We start from the raw sequence: 17,505 nt of genomic DNA, 5'->3' as shown, positions 1-17,505 counted from the left end.
GTTGTTGGGTGCAATGTCGCATTAGCAAGACCCCACGAAGCACCAATACAGTGGAACCCCCCCACAAGTGACCCCATTTTGCAAACTACACCCCTCAGGGAATTCATCTAGGGGTATAGTGTACATTTCAAACCCCCAGGGGTTTCACCAATTTTGATACAACTGGGCTGTGCAAATGAAAAATTACATTTTTTACACAAAAATGCAGTTCTGGCTCCAAATTTGTCATTTTCACAAGGAATGAAGGAGACAAAGCACCCCAAAATCTGTGCCCCAATTTCTCCCGAGTACGGCAATGCCTCACATGTGACCAAAAAATACCATTTGGGTGCATGGCAGGACTCAGAAGGGAAGGAGTGATTTTTGGATTTTGCAGCTCAGATTCTGGTGGAATGTTGGTGGGTGCTATGTCGCATTAGCAAGACCCCCGAAGCACCAATACAGTGGAACCCCCCCACAAGTGACCCCATTTTGCAAACTACACCCCTCAGGGAATTCATCTAGGGGTATAGTGTACATTTCAAACCCCCAGGGGTTTCACCAATTTTGATACAACTGGGCTGTGCAAATGAAAAATTACATTTTTTACACAAAAATGCAGTTCTGGCTCCAAATTTGTCATTTTCACAAGGAATGAAGGAGACAAAGCACCCCAAAATCTGTGCCCCAATTTCTCCCGAGTACGGCAATGCCTCACATGTGACCAAAAAATACCATTTGGGTGCATGGCAGGACTCAGAAGGGAAGGAGTGATTTTTGGATTTTGCAGCTCAGATTCTGGTGGAATGTTGGTGGGTGCTATGTCGCATTAGCAAGACCCCCGAAGCACCAATACAGTGGAACCCCCCCACAAGTGACCCCATTTTGCAAACTACACCCCTCAGGGAATTCATCTAGGGGTATAGTGTACATTTCAAACCCCCAGGGGTTTCACCAATTTTGATACAACTGGGCTGTGCAAATGAAAAATTACATTTTTTACACAAAAATGCAGTTCTGGCTCAAAATTTTTCATTTTCACAAGGAATGAAGGAGACAAAGCACCCCAAAATCTGTGCCCCAATTTCTCCCGAGTACGACAATGCCTCATGTGTGACCAAAAAATGGCAGGACTCAGAAGGGAAGGAGGGATATTTGGATTTTGCAGCACAGATTCTGGTGGAATGTTGGTGGGTGCTATGTCGCATTAGCAAGACCCCCGAAGCACCAATACAGTGGAACCCCCCCACAAGTGACCCCATTTTGCAAACTACACCCCTCAGGGAATTCATCTAGGGGTATAGTGTACATTTCAAACCCCCAGGGGTTTCAACAATTTTGATACAACTGGGCTGTGCAAATGAAAAATTACATTTTTTACACAAAAATGCAGTTCTGGCTCCAAATTTTTCATTTTCACAAGGAATGAAGGAGACAAAGCACCCCAAAATCTGTGCCCCAATTTCTCCCGAGTATGGCAATGCCTCATATGTGACCAAAAAATACCAGTTGGGTGCATGGCAGGACTCAGAAGGGAAGGAGTGATTTTTGGATTTTGCAGCTCAGATTCTGGTGGAATGAATGGTGGGTGCTATGTGGCATTAGCAAGACCCCCGAAGCACGGTGAAATGATGAACCCAATAATCCATAGATGTGTGGTATATTTTAAAACACTCCTTTATACATAGGCCGGGTTTGTCGGGGCAAGTTTCACAGTGGAAAATAGTATCCTTTCTTATTCCCTTTTTATAGCAAACTTTGCACCTTTTTTGTGTCCTGCCCTTTCTTGCAGTGGAGGGGATTTCCTTAGGAAAATGCTGCCCTGGTACAATATGGGGGCCAGTACTAGAAGTACTGGGGCCCTCTGCCTGCTGGTTCCCAAATATTAGGCCCTTTATGACTTCCTCTTGAAAGTGCATAAATGTCCCCCTCTGGCTGGTAGAATGGAATAGCACGTAAGCGTTATACAGTGCCATCTGGATGATATACACGGCCAGCTTCTTGTACCAGATTTTTGTTTTCCGCAGGGGACTGTACGGCTTCAGTACCTGATCTGAAAGATCCACTCCGCCCATGTACTTATTGTAATCTAGGATACAATTAGGTTTTGAGGTGTGGGTACTGGTACCTCGTACAGGGATGGAGGTGGTACTGTCTCCATGAATTGTTGTCAGTATAAGGACATCCCTCTTGTCCTTATATTTGACCAACAACATATTTTCAGTGGATTGTGCCCTGCTTTCACCCCTTCTCAGTACTTGGGCAATGTGCGTTTTTGGGAGGCCTCTTTGGTTCTTGTGCACAGTACCGCAAGCTGCTGTACCTCTTGAACCAAGGGCCTTAAACAGGGGGATGCTAGTGTAAAAGTTATCCACATAGAGGTGATAACCTTTATCCAGGAAGGGGTGCACTAAATCCTAGACAATTTTTCCACTAACACCTACGAGGGAGGGGGGGCATTCTGGCGGTTCAATTCTTGAATCCTTCCCTTCATATACCCTAAACCTGTGGGTGTACCCTGAGGTGCTTTCACACAGTTTATACATTTTTATGCCATACCTTGCCCTCTTACTGGGAAGGTACTGGCGGATTTTAACCCTTCCTTTAAAATGTATAAGGGACTCGTCGATACAAATAAATTTTTCAGGGATGTACATCTCTGCAAATTTGGCACTGAAATGATCAATGACCGGCCTGACTTTGAATAGCCGGTCAAAGGTGGGATCATCTCTGGGTGGGCACTGTGCATTATCGGTGTAATGTAAAAATTTAAGGATTATCTCAAAACGAGTCCGAGTCATGGCCATACGGTAAAGTGGGGTGCTGTACAGAACATCTGTACTCCAATATTGCCTAATTTCTGGCTTTTTTACTATGCCCATATGTAACACCAGACCCCAAAACGTCATTATCTCTACTGCATCTACAGGGGTCCACCTAGCAAATGATGACGTGGGGTTTTGAGCAATAAACTGCTGGGCATATAAATTACTTTGGTCCACCATTAAATTTATAAAATCATCAGAGAAAAATAATTTGAAAAAGTCAATTTCTCTGAGACCTGTTGAATCAAATTGGATTCCTGGGATGGCCAAAAACTCAGGAACCTGGGGCTCAAAATTGTCTGGTGGTGGGGTCCATACGGGATCAATCATTTGGGGGGGGGTCTCAGCTGCTCTACGGGGGCGTCTTTGAGGGGGTCCCTCATCACTAGAGGAGGAAGAGGAGCTTAAGACGAATCCTTCAAATTCCCCGCTTGCATCACTGGCTGTGTCAGAGTCAGAGGCAAGCATGGCATATGCCTCCTCCGCTGAATACATTCTTCTGGATGACTGGGATGACATTTGGGATGACATTTGGGATGCCATTTTTATTTTTGTGTTTCTGTAAGTGTAATGTTTCAACACGTGTATAGTGTTGGGGGGGTACAAACTTTATTTCAACACGGGGGGTATGTAGTGTGTAGTGTGTATGTAGTGCAGAAAAAAAAATACTTTATACAGGAATTTGATCCCAATAAAACAAAAAAAAATTGAAGGGGTTAAAAAAAAAAAGGTCCTGCGCCAAAAATTGAGCACAGATGTTGGTCAGTAACGGCCGTCACTGAACAGCGCTCAAAGGCAACAGGTGTAAAAACAATTTAAAAAAAAAAAATACCACAGCACTCTCCAAAAAAAAAACTATTTAAAAAACCTGCAGAAAAAAAATGATATCAACCCTGTGCCAAAAATGCTGTTCAGTGATGTACGTCACTGATCAGCGGCCACAGGACACCCACAAAAGCAACGTGGGTGTAATAAACCACAGCACTCTCCAAAAAAAAAAACAATTTAAAAAAACTGCAGAAAAAAAATGATATCAACCCTGTGCCAAAAATGCTGTTCAGTGATGTACATCACTGATCAGCGGCCACAGGACACCCACAAAAGCACCCACAAAAGCAACGTGGGTGTAAAAACAAAACCCCACTGCAATCCCCCCCCAAAAAAAACTGCAGATCAGTGATGCAGTGATGCGACACTGATTAGCAGTGAGGGGCAGCAGGCAGACAACTGTGGGTGCAACCTGACAGGGTATATATAAAAAAAAAAAACCTGGACCCCCAAAAAGTTGCTGATCAGTTAATTAATTTAAACTGATCAGCACAAAAGGGGGGGCAGCAGTCAGTTGCACAGGCAGCACAACCTTTGGTGCAACTGACAGGTATATATATAAAAAAAAAACCAAAAAGTTGCTGATCAGCACAAAAGGGGTGCAGCAGACACAAAATATAGCACTCTCTATCACTCTCTATCACTCTCTGTCACTCTCTGTCACTCTCTGTCACTATCTGTCACTATCTCTCACGATCTGTGACTCTATGACATTGCAGCAGCAGGACACAGGAAGTCACAAGATCCAGGAAGCATCCAACTGCTGGCAGCACGCTACCAGCGGTGATCAGCGGTGATCAGGTAAGTATCAGGCAAGGTTCAGGTATGTATATCACGACAGAGTGGCCGGTGACCGCTCTGCACGCAATTCCAGACCGGAATGGCGTCTGCAGCGCAGTCACCGTTAGTTTAAATGGCGCGCCTTGGCTGTGATTGGTCCGTCGGTCCGACGGACCAATCACAGCCTTGGGGGCAGGTGGGGTGAGGTGTCGTCGTCACCGATGACCCCCTCATGCCCCCTCACACCCGGCGGTGATTGACACCTGTGTTACCGAGCGTCTGATTCGCCGGTAACACAGGAAAACGCTGCGAATGGCTGTTCACATTGAACAGCCAATCACAGCGATCACCGACGGGGGGGCGGCATCGCCGCCCCCCCTGGGCATGCAGGGACATGTCTGCTGTCAGGGACAGCAGACATCGTCCCTCTGTCACTGCGTCTCTAGACGCAGTGGCACTTTGAAGTCATGACGTATATATACGTCATGTGTCGGGAAGTACATCCCGGCCATGACGTATATATACGTCAAATGTCGGGAAGGGGTTAAAGTGCCAATGCTCCCTGTGGTCGCCTTCTATTCCCCAGTGTAACTCCAGTGACACCTAGTGGATGAAGGAGAAATATAAACTTGTATGCTGCATAATAACTTTTAATAACTCTTCATCTGTTAAAACATTCATTAACTAACCAATTTATCCACAAATTCTTAATAGAAAATACTGTGTAATTCCTTTGTTGGTTGATATGTTCCATCCAATACTATTTAAAACATATTTTAAAGTCTGCTACACACACACACGTTATTTTAATAAGGACAAATACTAACTTTTCAGCAAATGATTCAAAAGAGAAGCCAATTATGAGGATCCACTGATCAGGAGTTCGGCCAATAAAGCAGATTCATAATATGTGCAGCACGCACTGTGTAATGGTTAGCATTACTGACTCAAACACTGAGGGCATGGGTTTGAGTCCCAACACAGCTCTGTTTGGGGTTGTCTATTCTCCCTGTGCTTGCGTTGGTTTCATCCGGGTACTCTGGTTTCCTCCCACAGTCCATAATGGTAGGTTACTTGGCTTTAAACAAAATTAACCCTAGCATGAATGTGTGTGTATGTGTGTGTGTATATATACAGGGGGTAGGGAATATAGATTGCAAGCTCCACTGGGGCAGGGACTGATGTGAATGTTCAAATATTCTCTGTACAGTGCTGCAGAATATGTGTGAGCTATATAAATAACTGGTAATAATAATAATTTAAAAAAATCTGTATTACCTGGTCTTTAATTATGTGCAGGAGAGATCCTAGAATTGTTTCCAAGGGGTTTGGGGTGCAAGCAGACTCCCAGACCAGTGAGCTAATCTCCTCAGCCAGCTCTCTAAATAGCAAAAGGCACAACTAGAAAAATAAAAGTATAAAGAATGTACAAACATGTAAGAAATGGGCAAATTAAAAATAAATGATATGGTTCAATTTAGACAGGTAGAGAAGTACAAAACATGTTACTTCTATCTTATCTGTTCTACTCTCAGTGTGTGTCTTTGGGTCGAACTGGACCAGAATTTATACCCTGTCTCTGCATCAGGAACTTCCGGGTCACGTGACCATAATAAGGTCACGTGTTCCAAAGTTCCCAACAAATGTATTGTGTTACCACATTTATATTCTACATTTTTACAAATTAATAAATGTGATTGCCTACTATGTTACTTTATATTTATTATATTTAATATATTTATGACATGTTTATTTCTATGCAAAACAAAGCATATGACACATTATGAGGTCATTTCCTGCTCACCCGGAGCCACCCATCCAATTAAACAGGGTTTAAAGTCTGGTCCAGTGGGACCCAAAGACACACACTGCTCCTGAGGAAGGTGCCATTTGCGTTGAGCCACCTTTTCCACCACCTGTTCTGGACCAACATCCCAAAAGACAGTACAGTACCCTGCCATCTCCACCTTTCCCAGCGAAGTGCTACTCGCCCATTGTGGATCATTCAAGACGGACTGCTCATCTGCCTACAAGGGTAACCAATATTCTCAGCTGGGTATTATTCCAGAACTATACTCATTTAAAGGCTAAACACCTAAGTCGCCCAACCTATACCAATAGGGAATGGAGAATCCAGAGACCTCAATAGAGACCAGATCTTTACTGGATAAGTTTGCCTCCTCCTCGCAAAATATGCAGGACTGATTCTTTTCAGCATTGATCATTGCTTTTATTATTTTATTTTTAATATCACAATATTAATTATTGTACATTAATAAATTGTTTAATTGTATTTGGATATCAGTGGTTCTTTCAGTGAAACCCAGCACTGCTCAAACGCCTCTTTTTCTAATAATGTGTAATAGGCATTACAGTGTGCGGTATATGTAATGGGCATATGTAATATTGGCATAATCCTGGCGCAGTGTGCAATTTTTTAAATATGATTTATTTGTTTGTTTCTAATGTAAGTTTTGAATGCAAAATGTGCCATCCCTATTAAAAAATGTGCTCTGCTTGGCGGTCAGCACCCTGCCATAAAAAAAATCCTTGAGTGAACACTTAGGGGGGTATTCAATGTGTAGGTCACGGCGGTCGAGCTTGCTCGACCGCGGTGACCCTGTCCCATTCTCGGTCAGCTCGACCGAGAACATGCAGGCAGGATTCAATGTCCCACCTGCCGGGGAGCGAGAAGGGGGCGTGGCCACGAGTTGCGGCCAGGAAGAGGTGAGCTGCAGCCGGCAGCTCGTCACTTCCCGGCCGTTCTCGGCAGAACGAGCCCAACAGCTTGTGAAGTCGGGCTCCTTCTGCCGTGAAACCCTGCGCAATGCTGTTGGGGAAGACAGCATTGAATAGGGCCCAGTGCCCATCTCCCCGTGGGGAGATGGTAGCCGGCGATTGAATACCCCCCTAAATAAAACATGGTTAAAGCGTGTGCTCTAGAGATTTATTTACAAAAAAAACCTAGCAATTAAATAACAACTTATTCCACCACTGAGCTAATGGCTTTAGGAGCAGGAAACAGTTCAGAAGGTCTGAAACTTGAAAGAAATACTCCCTTATATTGCACAGAACCTATAAACTCTTACTTAATCCCAATATAAAATATTTGAAGTTAATATTCCTAAGATTAAAATGATTTCTTATTTGGGTAACACATTTGGAATTCATATCCACCTTACCTTGACAGCGACATGCCAGTATTCAGAGCTTGGACTTATTTGGTTCTGCACCACTGAACGCAAAGTCAGAGACATTTTTGAAAGCAAGGCATAGAAATGATGTTTCAAATATGTCCGGCCAGCAGGGCTTCCTTCCAGATACATACAAACTGGACAACAAAACAAAAACAAACAATAAATGCAGATCAACACTTTAATAGATATATGGAGAATAAACAGAATGTACTGATTGAGATGGAGAGGAGAATAAGACACTGCTACTTGACATTAATAACACAATAGTTGTATTTAGAAGGTGTGATACGATTACCTGTCTGCATGTCTCTAAGATTTAACACCTGTGATAAAAGAAGAGAAGGGTTTATAAGGATGTGTGCATCTTATATCTTTGATTAACATAAATGGTACATTGGACGTCATTCACTAGTGATCGCATTGAACGATCAGTACCACAGATTCATGGTTATCGGGAAATGCTGCATGCGTAGGACCAGTTCTGCGATAGTACTAAATAGGTCCTGCAATTGCATCACAGTATGCGAATGTCACTGCCTGATTGACAGGCAAAGGCATTCAGGAGGAGGGGCAGTGCCCCCCATCTTCCAGGAGTGGGAAGGCCAAGGACTGCGTCACGAGACTACATTTCCTTGGACTTGCAAAACGCTCTGCGACAGCCAGCCTGAGAAAGTTAAAGCTTAATCAGTTTGCCGTCACTTATTTGATCCCAGACTGTGAGTGGTCAAAGTTCTAGGATTGCATTGCTATATATTGCATTTGCAACACTGCCGTGAATAGCTTTGCTAATGTGATCCATACTGAATGAGGGCCTTTATCTATAACTAGAATACAAACTCAATAATGTACAAATGTGCTAGTAAGAGGTTGTGCGTCCTACAGGGACACGTAGTCAAATCAGAAGAATTCAATGTCAATATTCACTCGGTAAGAGAGGAGACCCTTAACTGTAATGTGTATCTTTACTTTCGGACAATTGCTGTAACTTTATAGCAGAAACGTCATATAACATGCAATCTGTATCAGTTTTAGGTTTGTACGTAAGAGTACTTCACACAGATTACAAATAGCTGACAATGTTCTCACCTCTTCACTCTGCAAAAAGGAGTTCAGAAATGATTCTCTGTGTTGCGACACCAGACAAGGCCTAACCTGTGATATCTTTGATAATACCTGAAGAAAAGAGAGATATGTGTCCAATGTCAGAAATCTAGGAAAAACTTACCATGGAAATGATAATGAGAATATTCTTGGAATGGAATCCATTATAAAAACTGAAAAAACGTACAGTAACTGTGGATGTTATACTTCTCATAGGGAGGCCATGGAAGTTAATAAAAACACATATATAACGTATATAGGCCCTTATTTATATCCGTTCAGTCCTCCGAGCATTCACATGGAGGACCGATGTTGTGCATCTGCGCATGTGCACCCACGGCGAACATTTGGTTCGCCGGGTGCACACACCCTACACGCCGTGCAGGGGGCGGAGAAGGGCGGGGGGCGCCAGGCAGCCCCATACCATATTGAGCAGCGGAGCCTAGTAACCAGTGGCAGCTACAGAGGGTGTGGGCTGCAGTGTGGACCAAAACTGAAATAGGGGAGCCACACCAACTGCCAGTGAGTCCTGGCTGGCAAGGTTTGGCCGTGTTTGATTTGGCAGTTGGTGTGGCTCCCCTATTTTATCTTTGAACTGCACTACAGCCCCACCTCTGGAGCTACCACTACTGGCCACCAAATAATTACTTTTTATTTTCCAGCAGCACAGGCTCCCTCTCCCTTTATCTACCCCCTGAGCACCTATAGGCAAGGCACAAGGACAGAGAAAAGTGGATTTTGGTCCTACCTGGAAAATCCTTTTTTCTGAATCCACTGGGACACTGGGATAGTGGGGTGTGGGTGGAGCCACCGGCGACAGGCACCAAGGAGATTCAATTTCTTATGGATGCAGCCCAGGCTCCTCCTCCTCTACACCCCTTCAGGCTTCGATTGTTTCAAAGCTAGCCTGGCAGGGACAGCAAGAGAAAAGGATAGAAAAACATATACGCAGAAGTGAAGAAGAGAAAAAACCCTGCCTCATTGTCAGCACTGTGCATGAGGGTGGGCGCCCAGTGTCCACCATGAGGACGCATGAGAGAGAGACTGCCTCTACCGCTGACTCCTCTAAATATGTTACCGCCTCTCTGATCAAATCCAGTGAGGACAGTAAATCAGAGCGACGAGTACCTGAAGTAATTAACTCCTGTAACTCGTCTGCCCAGGAGGCGATAGCACTAGATACCCAGGATGAAGCCATCGCAGGCTGGGGAAAAACCCTCACATTAGTAAATATGGCCTTTAGGCAATGTTCCAATTTCCTGTCAGTGGGATCCTTTAAGGAAGCCGTGGGAATAGGTAATGTGGTGGTTTTAACTAACCGAGCCACATGAGCATCCACTTGAGGGGGGTTTCCCATTTGCTGCGGTCCGGTTTTTGTTTGGATGAGCCCAGGCCTCAGATAATACACCATCCAAATCTGTACTGGGAGGAAATACTGCTATCTCCTTTTTTCTTCTTTTTGAAAACAGGAGCGTCTGATGTTGCCGGTTGATCCTCCTCGACCTTAAGTGAGGAACGAACCGCTTTAATGAGTGCATCAACCCGTGACTGAGTCATACGATCTTCTTTGGATGAATCTGGCTCCTCATCCCCATTATCATAATCATCAGTGACACCTTCCTCCCCAGTGTCGTCTCCATCTGTATCATCCTGTTGGGACTGTAATGTAGGGAGGGCTCTGCGTCTAACCTGTGCCTTCAGGATAGACTGAAGGGAGCTGGACACTTGAACCAAACCCTGGATAGAAGAGGATAAACCTTGAACCCAGGCTTGCTCTGGGTCAGATATAGTGGGCACAGTTTGTGTTGCATGGCCTGTGACCACTTCAGGGGCAGATTTGTGTGGCCTGGCTGCAGATAACTGTGTGGCTAAATCTCTCATAGCAGATGAGAGAGTGATTGCCCAAGCTGGTTCAGCCGACCCTGTATGTTCAGCTGGACTGATAGCTGGGGAGGCCTCTACAGAGCAACAGGCACAGAAGCCCGGGTCTGCCTGTGCTTCTGAGGATAAATTCTCCTTACAATTACCATAAGTATAAGCATGCAGCCTGGGAGCAGTACCCTTTAAGGGTTTTGCCATGGGCCTCCCTTTCTGTGACATGTTCTGGCAATAACAGGCTATATTAAAAGAAATACAGACAGTTTAGAGAAAGATAACTTAATCCCTATCAAATAAGTTAGGGTTAAGGAAAAAAAGAATCATGCACACATATGTCTCACATTGTATCAGTGCTAAACTAGCGTGATATCAGAGTCTTAATAGGAAAGGAAAAACCTGGTCCTGTGGTTAGCAGAGGAGCAGGAGTCTGGGTGCACTTCTCCCTCTCAGCGCTGAGTTGTAATGGTGTACAGAAGCTGCGGAGGCAGGGATAAGCAGAGCTCAGGTCGGGAAGCGTGACTGACAGCTCTGTATTTTGGAGGCGGGAAGCTGAGGATCTACCCGCCTCCTCCTGGAACCCCCAGTTCTCTGCGCCGTACAAGATGGCGCTCCCCAGTTCAACTACCCTGGTGGTCTAGCGGCCGCACGGAAAAGACCGGGTGCCTGCTGCCAGGACCGCCGGGGAATGCACCCTTTCCCCTGCGGCTATCATCGCTCGGTGTCTCACGCCCAGTGGCGTCTCCCGTCAGTTACCTCTGACTGCAAGTGGCATCCTCGGTGTGCTGCGAGGTGTCCAGCGTGTCTGGCCGTAGAGGCTAGCGCACTGGACCCAGTCAGGCAGGAGCAGTTGTCTCCTGAAGTAAAAAAAATAAATTTAGGGCACAGAGGGGGTTATTTTGGTTCACTCTTTCTGACAAATTCCTTCTTAGATGGACAAAACCATGTGCACTGCAGGTGGGGCGGATGTTACTTGTGCAGAGAGAATTAGATTTGGGTGGGGTTTTACTTCAAAGTGAGATCTATATTGCAGTGTAAAAATAAAGCAGCCAGTATTTACCCTGCACGGAAATAAAATAACTCACCCATATCTAATTCTCTCTGCACGTTTTACATCTGCCCCCCTGCAGTGCACATGGTTTTGTCCATCTAAGAAGGATTTTGTCAAAAAGAGTGAACTAGAATAAGGCCCAGAGCCCCCTCCTTGAGTACCTGTGCCTAAGGGCACCAAGGAACAACTGGAGCCTGAATGGGGCGTGGAGGAGGAGCCTGGGCTGCATCCATAAGAAATTGAATCCTCTTGTGCCTGTCACCGGTGGCTCCACCCACACCCCACTGTCCACCATGAGTATGAAAGAAAAACCAAGATGCAGATAAGAATAGGAAAACCAGCAGAAACACCACACGCATACAGGAGACAGCTGAGGGAGTAGTTAGAAGCAGACTTGAAGTTCTGCAAGTCAGAAGTATCAGGGTGGGTGTCCATTGTCCCCTATGACTTCATAGAAAAGGATTTAAATGAACAGGTAAGGATTCCCAGTCATTGGGTGAAATTTAATAGGATGAGAGATTCAGAAAGTGAGAGATTTGGTAAGAAATCTCTAGGGTTTTTTAAAGCGACAATCATTTACACTGCAAAATCAAAGTAGGTTTGCAGTGTAAATGATTGCCGCTTTAAAAAAAATGGAGATTTCTTACCAAATCTCTCACTTTCTGATTCTTTCATCCTATTACATTTCACCCACTATTTTTATACATATTTACAACTACAGCACATGTTAACTGTGTAGTGAGGGGGAGGGGAGAGATAATGTCCACAATTGTCTGAGACCACTGTTCATGCAATGATCCTTAATAAGCCACATCGGAAGTGGATCTCGGGTCTGTACTCCTCTCTCCTCTGATTTGCAGCCTTGCAAGTCCATCAGACGCCGCCCTCTGCCCGCCCCCCCTCGCACGTAGTACCCCCTGCACGGCTGCGAATGGATGATTTACATAATCATCCATTTGCAGGTGGGGATAAATCATTCAATGGTAGCCGACCATCAAATGATTTCTCCCGCGTATATAGTCACTCTAAACTGCGGGTGCTCTGTGCAAGGACAGGGCGGGCCGGTGATGTCAGCTGCCCGCCCCCCCGCATGTCTGTCACGGCCTCATTAGCCTGGGAACGCCCAGCATTCTCATAGGAACGCCGGGGGTTCCCATATGCTAATGTTGCTGCCCAGCGCCCCCCGCTTGGCATGTAGGGTGTGTGCACCCGGCGAACCAAAATTTAGCCATGGGTGCGCGCACCCTGTGTCTGCACATGCGCAGAAACAAAACATCGGTTCTCTGTGCGAAAGCAAAGAGGACTGATAGATAGATCAGTGATAGATTTGAAAGCTCTCATGCTGCAACTCTGGCAGAAATCTCTCTGTGTGTGGGCCCATTATCTGAGAGATTCAGCGTAAGGGAAATCTCTCATGCTGAATTTCCCATTAGGAATCCCTGGCACAAATCTCTCTGTGTACACACTAGATGATATATTATAAGATATGCATGATAAGGACCATATTTTCGTGCATATTGTCTAGTGTGTATGCCGACTACCCCACCAGGTTCCAGGACTCCCCATATAGCCCTGGGTACACATCATTTAATGTGTACTTTACTCTTGTTACATCTCTCTCCGTGCTTTGATAAATACCCCCATATTTTCTTGGATATATGTGCACATTGCGAGCTATCAATTCACCTTCTCAAGTCTTAAGAAGAAACTGGAACTACTACAATAATCTATCTGACAGGTGAGGATACAGCAGAGTAGCGGTAGGAGTTCATCATTAGTCAGGGTTCCCAAAGTCTGCTCCACAGCGTCCAATGCTTGGGCTGCCTCATCTAAATGCTTTTCTTTGCAACGCTTCACTGAAGCCCTGTAAGAGAAATTAATTACACGTGACAACAGGTTTTGCCAAATGTTATTTATTACAACGGAGAAAAAAATGAACTTAAAATTATTTAGGAACATAGATTCAAGCTGCCAGAGTGCAGTCAGTTACTATGACCAGGACTTTTAATTTGACTTACACTAGGCTCACGCTGCATAGTTTCTCATGTGTTTCTTGCACTGGTACTAATGTTAGTAAAGAGCCACAGTGCAAATTAACAAACATATAGTTACAACGGATCAATAGATCAAACTCCTCTCTGCAGCCAGAAAACGATGCAGAGCAATGGATGATGTCACTCACTCTGTAAACTGTTCGAGCTTCCGTGCCACTAAGCTCAGTGAGTTTAGCCCCCGTTCCTGGTAGAAACTGACACAGTGCCCAGATCCATGCAACATCTCTCCAGAGTGTGCTAACAAGGGAGCAGCCATTTTTAGCTGTCACCTCCTCCTCCGTTATCATCAGTGCAGAGACAGGGCAGAATGATAGAGACACTGACCATCTGTACACGGCACAGCGCCACCTTGTGAGACGGAGGTACAGCATACATACATAAACTCAACTAAACTCATACGATACCTTTTATTATTTATTATTTATTAGCAGTTTCTTATATAGCGCACACAGATTCCGCAGCGCTTTACAGAGAATATTTGACCATTCACATCAGTCCCTGCCCCAGTGGAGCTTACAATCTATATTCCCTACCACATGTACACGCACACACAGACATTCTAGGGTTAATTTTTTGTTGGGAGCCAAATTAGCCTAGCAGTATATTTTTGGATTGTGGGAGGAAACCGGAGTACCCGGAGGAAACCCACGCAAGTACGGGGAGAATATACAAACTCCGCACAGTTAGGGCCATGGTGGGTATTGAACCCATGACCTCAGTGCTGTGAGGCAGTAATGCTAACCATTACACCATCTTTTACACAAATTACTGCAAATTAGATAAATAAACATACAGATACAATTTACAGACTTTTTAAGTGGTATGGGCATTACAGAGTCATTATTGGGATAATACACTAATAAAGCATTTTATAAATCATACATTAAAAAAGACTATTAGCAATCATTATATGCAAGCTAGCATAGGCGTGCGCAGACCATTTTAATAGGGGGTGCACCATTGGAGGAGCGTGTCTATCTCCGCCTCCTGGGCGTGTATATCACCACCAACTGGCATCAATGCAAACTAAATAGGTGGGGACTTATTTATGTATATGTAGGGTTACCACCTTTTTGTTGAGAGATTCCCGGACATTGGCCCGCCCCTTGACACACCCACTGACCCATCCCAGCCCCACCCCCAGACCCGCCTTATGTTGATTTTTTTTTAAACCTTTGCTTCCATTTCATTCTTGATTTTGCATACCATAATTCCAGTTACATGTTATATCACATACATTAATGGCCATTACAAGTTATGCCACACATCGTGATGCTAATTCCGTGTTATGCCATATACCGCAATGGCCATTACACATTATGCCAGGACTCAACAGAATTTTTGCACAGGATGGACAACATGGACAGTGCGCGCCGAAGGCGCGCGTCAAATTTTTGACATAATCCCGACACACCGCAAACCCATTATATAGTATACCACATGCCATAATGGCCATTACAAGTTATGCCACACATCGTGATGCCAATTACGTGTTATGCCATGTACTGCAATGGCCATTACACATTATGCCAGGACTCAACAATTTTTTTGCAAAGGATGGACAACATGGACAGTGCGCGCCAAAGGCGCGCAGCAAAATTTTTGACATAATGCCGACACACCGCACACCCATTATATAGTATACCACATGCCATAATGGCCATTACAAGTTATGCCACACATCGTGATGCCAATCACGATGTATTATTCCATGTACTGCAATGGCCATTACACATTATGCCAGGACTCAACCAAATTTTTGCACAGGATGGAAAACATGGACAGTGCGCGCCGAAGGCGCGCAGCAAAATTTTTGTCATAATGCTGACACACCGCACACCCATTATATAGTATACCACATGCCATAATGGCCATTACATTTTATGCCACACACCGTAATGCCCATTGCACGTTTTAATGAACTTTGTAATTCCGATTACTCATAAGCCCACACATGATGCCCATGACATACTATATAACACACCGTAATGCCCATTACATACTATATAACACACCGTAATGCCCATTACATACTATATAACACTGCAATGCCCATTACATACTATATAACACACCGTAATGCCCATGATATACTATATAACACCGCAATGCCCATTACATACTATATAACACTGCAATGCCCATTACATACTATATAACACTACGCAATGCCCATGACATACTATATAACACCGCAATGCCCATTACATACTATATAACACTGCAATGCCCATTACATACTATATAACACTACGCAATGCCCTTGACATACTATATAGCACCGCAATGCCCATGTCATACTATATAACACCGCAATGCCCATGTCATACTATATAACACTAAGCAATGCCCATGTCATACTATATAACACTAAGCAATGCCCATGACATACTGTATAACACACCATACACATTTGACACATAAGTGCCACTTACCTATATGCTCAATGCCAGGGGATTCATGCCGATGCCAAGGTGGACTGAATTTGCTCGTTGCCGAGGGGGATAGATCTGTGCCTCTGTGCTCGTTGCCGAGGGGGATAGATCTGTGCCTCTGCTCGTTGCCGAGGGGGATAGATCTGTGCCAGTGTGCTCGTTGCCGAGGGGGATTGATCTGTGCCAGTGTGCTCGTTGCCGAAGGGGATTGATCTGTGCCTCTGTGCTCGTTGCCGAGGGGGATTGATCTGTGCCTCTGTGCTCGTTGCCGAGGGGGATAGATCTGTGCCTCTGTGCTCGTTGCCGAGGGGGATTGATCTGTGCCAGTGTGCTCGTTGCCGAGGGGGATTGATCTGTGCCAGTGTGCTCGTTGCCGAGGGGGATTGATCTGTGCCAGTGTGCTCGTTGCCGAGGGGGATTGATCTGTGCCTCTGTGCTCGTTGCCGAGGGGGATTGATCTGTGCCAGTGTGCTCGTTGCCGAGGGGGATTGATCTGTGCCAGTGTGCTCGTTGCCGAGGGGGATTGATCTGTGCCAGTGTGCTCGTTGCCAAGGGGGATAGAAACCCCCTCCCCCGCCTGCGGGAGGCAGACAGGCTTGTCAGTGTGCCTGTGCCTGCCTGCCCGTCCCCTCACGTCTCCCCCGCTGTATTCGAGGGAGAGACGTGCTGCTGTGCTGTATGATTTTAACATTTCTAACTCCCGCTGCTGGACCGCTAGCCAATGGCCGTTCGCGGTCCAGCAGCCAATCAACTGGTGGCTGCTGGACCGCGAGCGGCCATTGGCTAGCGGTCCAGCAGCATATGCAGCACCGCAGCAGCACGTCTCTCCCGCATACACAGCGGGGGAGACGTGAGGGGACGGGAGCAGGGCAGCGGGGGAGCGGGGAGACGAGGGGGCGGCGGCGGCGGGCGGGTTATTCCCGGACTATGTATAGTCCGGGAAAGCCACCCGCCCGGACTCCGGACGCCGGTCTTAATTACCGGACTGTCCGGAGTAATCCCGGACGGGTGGTAACCCTATGTATATGGTCTTCAGAAGGAATAATTTCCCTCACAATTACACACAATAGAAACAGGCTCAGTGCGCAACGGAAAAAAAATTCACAGTGATGCCCATTACACAATATGCTACACTCCGTAATGCCCATTACACATTATACCAAACACCGTAATGCCCATTAGACATAATGCCACACACCGTGATGCCCATTATACGACATACCGTAATGCCTATTACATCATTTCCCACATACGTGCCGTTTACCTACATGCTTATTGTCAGGGGTTATATGCTTGTTGCCAGAGATTCTTGCTCAATGCCAGGGTATACATGCTTCTTGCCATGGGTTTCATTCTCGTTGCTAAGGGGCATTATATGTT

At 45.5% G+C, this 17,505-nt stretch overlaps 1 protein-coding gene across 3 annotated transcripts in view; it reads right to left on the bottom strand.

Moving 5' to 3' along the window:
- The window catches only part of LOC146008996 (tRNA (32-2'-O)-methyltransferase regulator THADA-like), a 63,872-nt gene extending 49,865 nt beyond the window's left edge, over positions 1-14,007 (bottom strand). For 2 of the 3 annotated variants that reach the window (XM_083148944.1, XM_083148952.1), the window contains exons 1-6: positions 13,819-14,006; positions 13,323-13,500; positions 8,696-8,782; positions 7,905-7,932; positions 7,595-7,743; positions 5,691-5,813 (exon numbers count right to left, since the gene is read on the bottom strand). In XM_083148944.1, the coding sequence (XP_083005070.1) occupies positions 5,691-5,813; positions 7,595-7,743; positions 7,905-7,932; positions 8,696-8,782; positions 13,323-13,500; positions 13,819-13,946 (693 nt within the window). In that variant the 5' untranslated portion in view covers positions 13,947-14,006. Of the gene's footprint in view, positions 1-5,690; positions 5,814-7,594; positions 7,744-7,904; positions 7,933-8,695; positions 8,783-13,322; positions 13,501-13,818 lie in introns of all 3 variants that reach the window. The other variant, XM_083148961.1, reaches the window with a different exon arrangement.
- Between the last annotated feature and the right edge of the window lie 3,498 nt (positions 14,008-17,505).

This window comes from Crinia signifera, chromosome 1, assembly GCF_055691185.1.
Source record: "Crinia signifera chromosome 1, ASM5569118v1, whole genome shotgun sequence".
Lineage (NCBI taxonomy): Eukaryota > Metazoa > Chordata > Amphibia > Anura > Myobatrachidae > Crinia > Crinia signifera.
Note: the sequence above shows the minus strand (reverse complement) of the source record. Positions and strands in the feature narration are given on the sequence as shown.